Below are 12,250 nucleotides of genomic sequence, written 5' to 3' on the forward strand. Positions count from 1 at the left end.
TTTTGTCACCTTCTGAATACCTTTACTGTACTAATATCTGTGGTTCTTACAGCTCCTAGGTCAGCTTTCTATCCATATTCTTTTGGTCTTTTGCTCTCATATCACTCCCTCTTTCCTACCATTCCTTCTACTTATCTAGTTCTTTCCGTTTTCTCCCCTTCTTATTTCTCTTCACCCCAGTAGTCACCCTTCCCAAAGTCAACTCTTTAAGTTTCAACAAGAGTTCTCTATACCATTGAAATCACATATCCATTCCCAAAAGTCCAAAATTTACATAAATCAAGAAAGAAGTGGTAGTGTCCTGCTTTCAACCTTGTAAAATGTTGCCTAGTGGTTGACAGTTGCAAGAAGTTGACCTACCTGATTTGTAGAGTTTTTCAAATCATATTCACTGAATACCATCAATCATAGAGAAGTAATAACCCTTAGTAAAGGATATCTTATTTGAGTGAAAACTCATATAATAGACATTTTCACAAGAAAAGGCAACCATAAATAACTAGGGATGCAGCAGTTAGATTGTTAAAATATAATTATACTAAATAGATTTTGATGAACAAGGAACACAAGATGATGAGTAATTACATCTCTATTTTTTTTTTCCATTCTATCACACATATCCCTTCTCTGTGCTGGGTCATTACTTCAGTCAGACTCACCAGGGAAAATGCTTCTTAATGAATTCTCAGCCCCTTGTTTTGAAATGCTTGGGATTCATATGGGGTAAATTACAAGGGAAAAAATACAGATAAGGCCAAAAGAAGTAAAGATAGCACCAAGCTCATGTAGACTGATTTTCATATATCATAATTCAAAATGATCTCCAAAGAGATATTCTTTAAGGAGGACTCATGCCTCTTCTTGTTCCCTCTAGGGCTAATTCCAGTAGTATTATCTGCATAACATTGAGCAGAATTAATTCCAGTAGTATCAAAAGCAGAACATTGGATATTAGGCAAATCAGTTTCTCTCTGTCTTAGTTCCTCTGCATGTAAAATTGGGAAAATAACTTGGCTTTTATATATTAAGCAAAGATAGTATAAAGAATCATTTGATTATAGATGCAGCTAAAATATATAGCATTCATAATGAAAGCTGTTTTAGTACATCATATATAGACTATAAAATATTTGTTCTGGGTTTTTTTCTTTGACTCCTTTTGTTGACTTCCCCACTAGATTGTAAGCTCCTTGAGGATTAGAACTTTTACCTCTCTGCGTAACCTGTGCCTAGCACATACATAATGGGCACTTAATAAATGTTTGATTTTTACTCCAGTTAATCAATGAATTTTCAGTGTCCATTGTGTACAGAGGACTGTGGAAGAGATGACTTGTTGTTTTTTAGTTCTATTTCTTAGATTCATCTTTTCTTCTACCCAACCAGTTCCAACTCTTATCACTTCATTACAAAGGAATGATGGCAAGCATTTCTACTCCATACATTTCTCACTCCATCCTGTCCTGCAAAATAAAGTCAAATTAATTATCCAAGAAACAGTCCTTTTATCATTCCATTCTCAAGGTTCAAAACATCAAAAACTTGCTGGTATCTACCCATCAAATCTAAATCTTTCTCTCTTTCAGGACCTTCTCTAACTTTAAAACCATTCTATATGTTAAATCTTATTTCTGACTACTCTTGCAATGTGTATTCCTGTTCTTAGACAAGCGAAGACAAATATAGATGGATTATTTACTTTAACTGAATGTATGTTAATCATGACTCCCTAATTTCAAAGCTAATTTTTTGTCAGTTAATACAAATGAAATAGAACAAATGATTCTTGCTCATTAAAGAGCTTAATAATTAATCAAAAAGTTTTTGTTAAATACTTTGTGTCTGGAGATAATTTTTTTTCATATAGCAAAACTAGACCTTTCTTTAATAGGAGAATTATAGGTAAGTGCATGTAAAATATACATTCAGAGAAATTGGAAAGCTATATTTTAAGGAAAGGCAGGTATGCCTTGGAGGTACTAGATGTGACTGGAAAAGACCTCCTGCATGTTAGCTAAAACTTGAAGGGATTCTTAAAAGGCATTGATGAGGAGCGAGAGCATTCCAGGCAAGTGCCAATACAAAAAAATGGAGAAAGAAGATAGAATGTCATGATAGAATGGCAGACAATAGAGGGTGTAGAAAGGGGAGTGAAGCATGAAAAGGCTAGAAAATTAAGAAAATAGATTGTGAAGAGTTTTGGATACCATAAAGAAGAGTTAATATTTATTCCTAACATAATTGTACCTAGGGGTGTGCTAGAGCCAACTCAACCTGGCTTATGAAAACTAATTTAAATTTAAGCAACTTAAATTTTTAGTTTGTGCATTTATACCTCAGAAAGCATCAAATATTACAAATCAGGACTTGATTGATTATTTTGTTGATTGTGTATACCAAAGGTCCCAAACTTTAATTCTGTGCCAGCCTGTATTGCTATGACCAGTGAGATAAGAATGGTTTTTATATTTTGAAATAAACTTTGTTTTTAAAAGTAAACATCCTTAACTCATGGACTAGACAGTCAATGGCAACTTCAGCATTTGGCCCTTCTATTGTAGTTTGTAGGTCCTTGGTTTAGACTTAAGTAATGGAGGAAAATGTTCAACATGAAGATTAAACTTGAAATATGCTGGGGGGGGTTTGTTGTTGTTGTTGTTGTTGTTTTTAGGTTTTTGCAAGGCAGTGGGGTTAAGTGGCTTGCCCAAGGTCACACAGCTAGGTAATTATTAAGTGTCTGAGGCTGGATTTGAATTCAGGTCCTCCTGACTCCAGGGCTGGTGCTCTATCCACTGTGCTGCCTAGCCACTCTGAAATATGCTATTGTTAAATATTAACCAGCACACTACGTATACCTATACTTTAGCAAGATTACTTTGGCAGTTCTGTAGAATATGGATTGGAGCATAAGAGGCAATGCAGGGGAGATCACTTAAAAGGCAATTGAAATTGTCCAGGTGATAAGTGATGAGTGCCTACATTAAGGTAGTGACTAAATGAATAAAGACAAGGATGTATGTAAGAGACATTATGGTTTTAAAAAACATCAAACTTTGGCAAATGAATATGAATTGAGTAAGAGTAGAGAGTCTGAAAACTGAATGAATAGGATTAGGGATTCTAGGATGATACAGTGGTGAACCTTTAGTGACTGGGAAGATAGAGGGGTTCTCCATGGTAACAGGGAAACTCAGAAGAGAGGTGGATTTAGGAGGAAAGATAATGAACTTTGTTTTAGAAAGTTTGAGTTTAACATGTCTAGAGAATATCCAGGTTGCATTTGATGAAGGATTAGAACTAAAGACAAAGAGTAGGACTGCGTGGTAGATCTGAGAATATGTAGCTAATCATTTTATCCATAATTTATAAAACTATAAAGTTAGGATAGTGTAGACAGAAAAGAGGTGCCAGACAGAGCCTTGGCACAGGATACCTGCAGTTAATGAGATGAAATCTAGCAAAGGAAAGTGAGGAGAACTTATAGATAATTTTGTCATGAAAATCTAGAGGGTAGAAATGATACAGTAAGTCAATGAAATCATCAGTGTAGAAGCAGAAAAGTCAAGAAGGATGATTAAAAAGATGGTCAAGAATAATATGTTATGTGGTAAGAATGGATTTTGATGTGCTTCAGTAAGGGGAAGGCCCATATTAATAAGATGCCCTATTTATGGAATTTTTGTAATATGGGGGGACCAAGTAACAGATTTTGAGAATATTTGTGCATTCTGTTTTCAGACAGTCTAGGAAGAAAGAACAAGATCTTGAGATATAATCATTCTATGCAACTTTAATGCAAGGATTAATTTTGATACAAGCTCTTTTATTGCTAAATAGAAGGAATAGCCTTATTCCCTTGTTCTTCTGCAAATAGATCTTGGAGTTAAATTCTTATGTGACTCCCTTTAAAACTTTTGGTAGTTCCTTCATTACCAACCAGTATCTAATCCAGCCAGGTTATAACACTTCCTCTGTCTGAAGTAGATAAATAGACTTAATTAAGTAAGCCTCTTGTAGCAAGATCTGTATAGGTTTCTTTTTTTTTTTTTTAAGGTTTTTGCAAGGCAATGGGGTTAAGTGGCTTGCCCAAGGCCACACGGCTAGGTAATTATTAAGTGTCTGAGACTGGATTTGAACCCAGGTACTCCTGATGCCAGGGCTGGTGTTTTATCCACTATGCCACCTAGCCCCCCCTCTGTATAGGTTTCTTAAGGGTATAAGCTGTAAGGAAAGCTAGATGGCACAGTGGATAGAGTGCTAGGCCTGGAGTCAGGAAAAATCATCTTCTTTAGCTCAAATCCAGTCTGATACTCTTATTAGCAGTGTGACCCCTGGCAAGTCATTTAAGTCTGTTTGCCTTGGTTTTCTCATCTGTAAAATGAACTGGAAAAGGAAATGGCAAAACAATCCAGATTCTTTGCCAAGAAACCCCAAAATGGAATCACAATGAGTCATACACAATGCTTTAAAAAGCATATGATGTTTTTAAAGGTTTAAAAGTATACTTGATTTGCATGAAATTAGCAAAAATACATCAGAAAGAGATAGAGGGAAAATAATATAGATAACTAGTATATTGAATAAAGCACAACAAATGCAAAAGACATGTAATGTTAAATGCAAGGGGGAAAAGGCTGTTACTATCTGGGGGGAACCAAGCTCCATGAAGGTAGAAACATTTCAATCAGGTTTTATTTCATTGTCTGTGATTTCTCTTTGTTCTTAATTCTGTTGACCAACCCCTCAGTCATCTACTGGCTTCAACTGAACAACCAACCAATTAAATATCTTTTTTTTTTTTTTAAGGATTGAAGTGGATTGGTCAGAAAGTCTTAACACCCAACACAGCCTTCCCATCCCCCCTCCACTGCTTCCTGCTCTTGCCTATCCACATATAGTAGATATAATTGATAGCCTATTTCATAAGTTCTAAGAGTTAAGAGAATTGAATACAAGGTCAAAGTTCTGTGGTAAATGATTGTGTGTTTTTGTTGAAGTGTGAGAAAAAACATAACCTTAGTGAACTAAGTGGAAACAGGGAAAATATCCCAGTACTTATATTGATAGAAGTTGATTTTACCCTTTTTGTCAACAGCCCTAGAAAATTAAAAGTCTTGTATTTGCAATACTGTTCATACAGTATTTAGGATTAGTTGTCACAATGTAAATTTAAAGTATTTTAATTATTCAAATTACCAGATAGTTTGGAATATTTTTCTCTTTTTAGAGAGATTATGACTTTCCCTTTCTCAAGTTTTTAAATTCATGTACAATAGTTTAGATATTTTCTCTTTAATAAATACCTAATGCTATGTGTGAAAAGCTTAAAATGATGTATTTAGACTGAAAGTCATATTTGCAATATTTCTTAATTGATACTCTGTAAAATTAAAATAATTTTCACTCTGACCTGAGTAAGGTATTTACAATATAAAATCAAGGTATATGTGTATTTTCTGTGAAAGGATTACATTGATTAAGATATCAAAATACTGAATTTGTCCGTGGTTTCAATATTATTCTTAAAGATTAAACATTAATTCTAATAGTTAACAAATATCTTAATTTTTTATATCTTGTGGGATTTTTAAACATGTAATAATTTTTTGATATTTTTGGATTTTAAATGCAAATGTTAAAATATCCCTATTCTCACTTTTCTCTGTTATAAAAATCAAAATCATTTTTAGTGTGTTCTAAATCAGTAATGAGTGTTCTTAGCATCTTGTAACAATACTCCAAGGAATAGTTTTCAAAGATTAAGCTATTGATATACAGTTTAGGCTTCTAGCCAGTTTGTTATGATGCATCCTTTTGTAAACTTCAATAGCATTTACCCTTTATTATACAGGGTGAACTGCAAATTTTTCAAGGTGATGACCTAGGAGAAAGAGCGATGTCTGCTTAATGACTATAGGAGCAAAGTTCTTTTGTGACAGATGATACTATTTTCACATTGCAAAATGTAACTAGTTGCTTTTTAACTCATGTAATGAGAACATCTCTTCATCTTAAATAGAAATCAGCGAACTTTCACACATCATATTTTTGTTAAATTTTCATAGCTCTCTGTCTACAAACTGGAGACTAAAACTTAAAAACTCTTTCCCTGTAATTTTTTATAAGAAAATGTTTTTGCTCACCATACCAAGAAATTGCTCTAATTTTAGGTTTTGTGAATTCCTTTTCCATAGATCATTATTGCTATTCCCTTCATCTTTTATACATACTTTATTATCAGTAAGATGTCTTTTAAATTGACTGGATCTAGCAAATACTAATATACTAGAGGACTAGATGATCTCTAAGGTGCCTTCCAGCTGTAAGTCTGTAATCAAATGATAATAACTATTATCTATTTTGACTAAATTGGAACGAATAATCATGATAATTATTAATAAAAATACCATTAATTAGTATATTAAGTTTTACAAAATATTCCTTTTATGTTATTTCCTTTGATTCTCAGCCCCCTAAGGTAGAAACTCTTATCATGACCATTTTACAGATGAGGATGTTGAATCTTAGCAAGGTTAAGTGTGACTTTTCCAGTCACACAGCTTACAAAATGTCTAAGTCAGGATTCAAACTAATTCAAACTCCAGGAATCTTCCTTCTATTGTGCCACCAAGCTTTCATAACTTTATGTGTTATCTTGAGCAAATCGCTTACTGTTTCTTGGAATCAGTTTCTTCCATTTATAAAAAACAAATATGTTACCTGTTTCTCTTGGATTTATTAAGCTATTCACACCTAAAAATGTACTTGGTTTGCTTTATACATATAAGGCAGCATTATTTGAGTTACATTTATTATTAACATTCAATAATTCAAAGATCCCTTATTTCATTGATTCTCTTATTTTTCTACTGAACTAGGGCTCATTCCTTCTGTGTCATAAAAGTCTGAGTTGATTCAATATTTTGATACTTTTTAATTTCTGCTCTCATCAGTGAGAACACCATGGATGGATATCCATACTCTAGCATCCTTGTTCATGGTTTTTCATGGATCTTCAACAGAAGTTACAAAATTTAATAGTTTGGAGGCTCTTTTCTAGGTCTATATTTCATATTTCATTGACACAGTAGAGTCTTCAGTATGAATAGTTGTTATCTCATTATTCATACCATGTTGCCATTTTGTTTATACTTTAACCAGAAAAATTGATCATCCTGAGTTTCTCCATATTTATAGACAAAAGGTCTTAGACAGCCTATAAAGAAGCCTGTTTTGTTTGGTAGGATAGGTAAGGTTTGTACTATATTGATGTAACTTTCTAGAACTTGGGGCTATTTTAAAGCTATGGTGAGTCTTGGAGTAGAAACAGTTTAATGAAAGATTATTATTGTTGTACTTGCTTCTGAGTCCTAGCATTACTAATTACCACTTCTATGGACTCGAGGATAACATATAGCCTCTATGCCTCAGTTTCCTTGTTTGTAAAACATATTTTACTAGATGCACTCTTAGGTTCCTTCTTATTACAAATCTAAAATCTGTTTATAATTAGATCAAGCTATTTAGCAATCGAAGATTATGGAAGTGATTTTCAGCAACATTTTCTCCCTTATACTCTAGAATGAAAATTTTATTTGTTTACATGTATGTGTCCATTTGAAAATGTGTTTACCAGGGGCAACTAGGTGGCACAGTGGATAGAGCACTGACCCTGGAGTCAGGAGGACCTGAGTTCAAATCCTGCCTCAGGTACTTGATAATGACTTAGCTGTGTGACCTTGGCCAAGTCACTTAACCTCATTGCCTCATCAAAAAAATGTATTCACCTATCTGAACACCTGATTTACCTTGAACAAACTATTTGGGGGTGATCTGTCCTCAAAGAGGACAAAGTGTGGCTACCCCAGAGAGTTGTTCCCAAGGTTTTCACCACTTTGCTCCCATTTTAGAAGGTCTGGAGAAGTCAAAGTATGCATTGGGGGGGGTGTCAATAACTTGGATATCCAGGTAGTTAGCAACTGGTTAAAGGAAATGTTATATTCTACATATTCTGGAATAGATATCTGCTGCTTTCCAGTATTTTTATATCCTGGGTTTTTATTTCCATGTGGGTACTATATAATACTATGTAGAGGGAAAGCAAGCCTTCAATGTTTAACAATATTTCAACATCCATGAAATTCTGTTTTACATATTTTAGCAAAGGTGAAAATTTCATTGAAAATAAACTAATGTTAAAATATTGAACCACATCTAATTGATAGTTAAATATTATTAGATTTGTTATTTAATAAAATTGATCCAAATAGTTTTATCTGCGATAACTATATCATACAGTACATAGAATGGAATTAATGTGTAAAAATAAAGAAAGTGGACAAGTTTTAAAAAAAACTTTAAATGACATATATCTTGAGTGCTTCCAGACTTTATTGAATAGAAATTTGATGAGGTCATACCTACTCTTTTGGAAGATCACTTTGGTGATTAGTTAGAGGATGTATTTGGGGTGGTGAAAATATTGAAGCAAGAAGACAACGTAAATTTTTAAGAATGGTCCAGATTATTAAGAATGATCCAGGACATAGATGATGAAGGCTTGATTAGGTAAGACACTGTCTAAGAGTAAATATGGATTGTTATTATTTGCTCAGAGGCCCCAGATATACAGAAGGCAGAACAACTTATGTGATATATGTCATTTCTTCCCAGAGAAATGCCATAAAAGTTGAGGTGACAGGTTCTCTTGAAATATTCTAGTGTACTAAATAAAAAATATCCATCAGAAGAATACTGTATTTGAAGTAGAAGTTTTTGAGAGCTGCATTTATTTATTTATTGATGATATTTCTTTTTTTTTTCCTTATGTAGCAGTTATATGCTGCTCAGCTAGCTGCAATGCAGGTATCTCCAGGAGGAAAGTTACCAGGTATACCCCAAGGCAACCTTGGTGCTGCTGTATCTCCAACCAGCATTCATACAGAGAAGAGCACAAATAGCCCACCACCCAAAAGCAAGGTATTATATCAAAGAAGTTATATTGTTAAGAAAAATTTATATTAACTCATTTTTAAAAATGAAGTCAGTTTGACACCCTATTCATTTAAAGTTTGGTGATTATGGATCTTAGAAGAGATACTTAACATGTTCCAGTATTGCATAGTAAACACTTGATACAATTCAATGGAGTGTCAAAATTGGTTAAAAATATGTGAGTGTGTATATATACACACACATAGGTATAGTACAGAAGTATTTGTATACAAAAACCCAATTTTTATTCTAGATACATAAATTTCTTTAGAGATTTTTCTTTTCTTTCTTTTTATAATATCTCTGAATAATGATTAGGATTATCTTTTTTCCATTTTACATATCAAGGGGGAGAAAGCACAAAGACATCAAATGAATTGATTTAGAGAGCACAATAAATAAATGACAAAGACAATAAATGAACTCATATCTCTTAGCTCTTATCAAGCTGATAGTAAAAGGCAAGTTGAACTATTTTCAAATATCCATGATCATGTAATTGATCAGTAGCACTGTTGACATAAAACACTGTATTACCCATAGGTACCCTAGCTTTATCTTTGAATGAATCATGATTTTTGTTTCTGTAGCAAATTTGCTTTACTTGTTTGATTTGGTTTGAACTGGTATTGAAATTAATATTTTCTGAGCAAATCTTGGTCCAGACCTTGGATCCTGAATATAGTATACTTAAAAAAATACTAACCTAATATTAAAACTTCATGCCTTCAGCTTCCAAATATTTATGAAGTTCTTATTATGTAAGATGTATGATGTTAGACATAAGCATCCAAAACAATATAGTCCTTGATTAATATGAGTTTTATCAGAAGGACAAATAATTTAGTAGATAAATTTTGCTAATCTTAGTTATTATTTCATTTAGAGAGATATAAGCAATCAGCTAGTCTAAGCACAGAATTTTAAATTAGAAATAACATTGATGTAATTAAGTACATAAACATGTGTATATTTGTGTGTGCGTGTGTGTATGAATGTGAATATTCACTTATGATTAAAGGTGGTGATCATTGAGGGAGAACATTTCACTTGGAATCAGCAAGAAGTTCAAGGGTAAAAGATGAAAAAGCATCACAAAAAATAAACCAAAGAAAAATAGAGAATAGAATCAGGAACTTCAGGGATAAATTAGAAATGATTTGCTAGGATGGTAGATTAAGTTGTTTGAACATGCTTAAAGTTTCTAGTGAAGTAGAGAGTAAAAGAATTTTACTTTAAGCTGACTTTTCAACATGAGATTCCTCCACTACAATTTAGTTCCCATTTGTGCTTTTTAAAATACATATTGATATATAGAATTAATTAGATTTTTGTGATAATGTCAAGTAATTTAGCTACCAAAAGAACAATTTTGCCTTGTAGCTATACAATTAGATCAAAAGCAATGTGGTTTACATGTGAATTATCTGTAGCGACATAACTTCCCCTTTCAAATTACATATACATTCTCCTTTCACAACTGTGACTAATACGGAAATGTGTTTTACATGATAGCACATGTATAAAGTTGTCTGCCATTTTCATAAGAGGGGAGGGAGGGAAAAATTTGGAATCTTATAAAATTTTGTAAAAATGAATGCTAAAAATTGTCTTGACATGTAACTGGGGAAAATACTATTAAAAATAATAATGATAAAAGAAAAAAATTACATATACAGAGGAAGAAGTCAAAGTAATATTAAAATAGCAGAATAGGGGCTGGATTTAGGAGTTCATTGATATAAGGAATAGCTGGACAATAAAATTCTTTCCATTGATTCAAGTTGACACCTTCTCTGTAACTTAAACTGTTAGAGAGTTACCTACAGCACTGAGAAGTTAAAATTTGCCCAGGGTCACAGACAGTGTCTTTCAAAGGGTTTTTGGTTTCCTGCCTTCAAACCATCTCTATATATACTTCACTGATGCTTCTCAACAGATAGAATTTTTATATTAAAGAACTATCTTTCTTTTAAAAAACAAAAATCAGTGAAACTAGCTGAGGAAAAAATAATAGACATTTCATTATTTCACTCCATTTTATTAAGGGGGTAATTGAGGCATAAAAAACTTAAGAGACCTATTCAGGGATAGATAATAAATGAAGCACACCTAAGATGCAAATCTATGGACCCTAGTTGATCAGTAAGTATTTATTGAATATCAGATATGCTCTAAACACTAAACTTTGAAGGCTTGTAATTTTTAGATGCAGAAGTGAGGGTAGAATACATTCCAGGAATGAAGACACAAAAGGAATGCATATGTGAAGATCAAAAAGATGAATTTGATCCTATTAGCAAGAGGGAGCCATTGGGATTTTTTTAAAGAGGGGGGATATATGGTCTGATCTATGCTTTATGAATATGATTTTGGAAGCTGTGTAGAGGATAGATTGTAAAGGGAAAGACAAGACAAGAAAGCTAATTAAGAGGTTATTGTAATACTCCAGATGATAGGTGATGAAAGCTCGTTTTATTGTGTTGGTGTTTGAGGGGAAAGAAAGAAATAGATATGAAAATTGTTAAGCTGTGGGAAGAAAATATTTAATAAGTGATTAGATGTGTGAGGTAAGGAAGACTATTAAGATTGTGAATCTGAGTGACTGGAAGGGTAGTGGTACCAACAGTAAAATAGGGCAGAAGATGTTCAAAATGTTATATCTTTGTAGGAGTGCATTATTTATTACTTTATAGTCATGGATAAAAAGCTACCTTCAGAGTCAGGAAGACCTTTGACTATCTTACCCATGGCAGATACTTAACTTTTCAACATCCCAACAGTTTTAAGATTCACAGTTGTGGAATTGTTGTTGGACAGCAATGCCAGTTTTCTCATTGGGATTGTTTTATATGTATAAAATCATAGATTCAAACACATCCTATGAAGTACCCAGTCACATTTGTTTAGGATCATATATCATTCTATGTTTTGATATATCAAATATTTGTCTGTTAAAATGAGTAGTGCAGCCCCCCCCAAAGTTTTTCCACTCTGATGTTTGGGAGTAATCCCTTGCATTTATGATTGTTCTCTAAATGTTTTCATTGACCCCGTACTTCTGTGAATGAAGTTAATGTTTAAATTCATTGCCAAAGACTTTGAAAGAAAGTTATGTAATAGGAATTACAGTCACTAAATATAAATCAGTCTTGTGAGTATAATTGTCTCTGTGAAGTTCTGGTGTACAGATGGACCAGCAGAGTTTTCAGTAATTATCTGTAGGTTTTGCACACATAATTTAACATTCATTGAA

The 12,250-nt window shown here is 33.0% G+C and overlaps 1 protein-coding gene across 19 annotated transcripts in view; it reads left to right on the plus strand.

The window, feature by feature from the left end:
- The window catches only part of SOX5 (SRY-box transcription factor 5), a 1,270,393-nt gene that overhangs the window by 1,174,021 nt on the left and 84,122 nt on the right, over positions 1–12,250 (plus strand). For all 19 annotated transcript variants that reach the window (XM_074194255.1, XM_074194256.1, XM_074194251.1 and 16 more), the window contains one exon: positions 8,833–8,979. In XM_074194255.1, the coding sequence (XP_074050356.1) occupies positions 8,833–8,979 (147 nt within the window). The remainder of the gene's footprint in view (positions 1–8,832; positions 8,980–12,250) is intronic.

This window comes from Macrotis lagotis, chromosome 7 (genome assembly GCF_037893015.1).
Source record: "Macrotis lagotis isolate mMagLag1 chromosome 7, bilby.v1.9.chrom.fasta, whole genome shotgun sequence".
Lineage (NCBI taxonomy): Eukaryota > Metazoa > Chordata > Mammalia > Peramelemorphia > Peramelidae > Macrotis > Macrotis lagotis.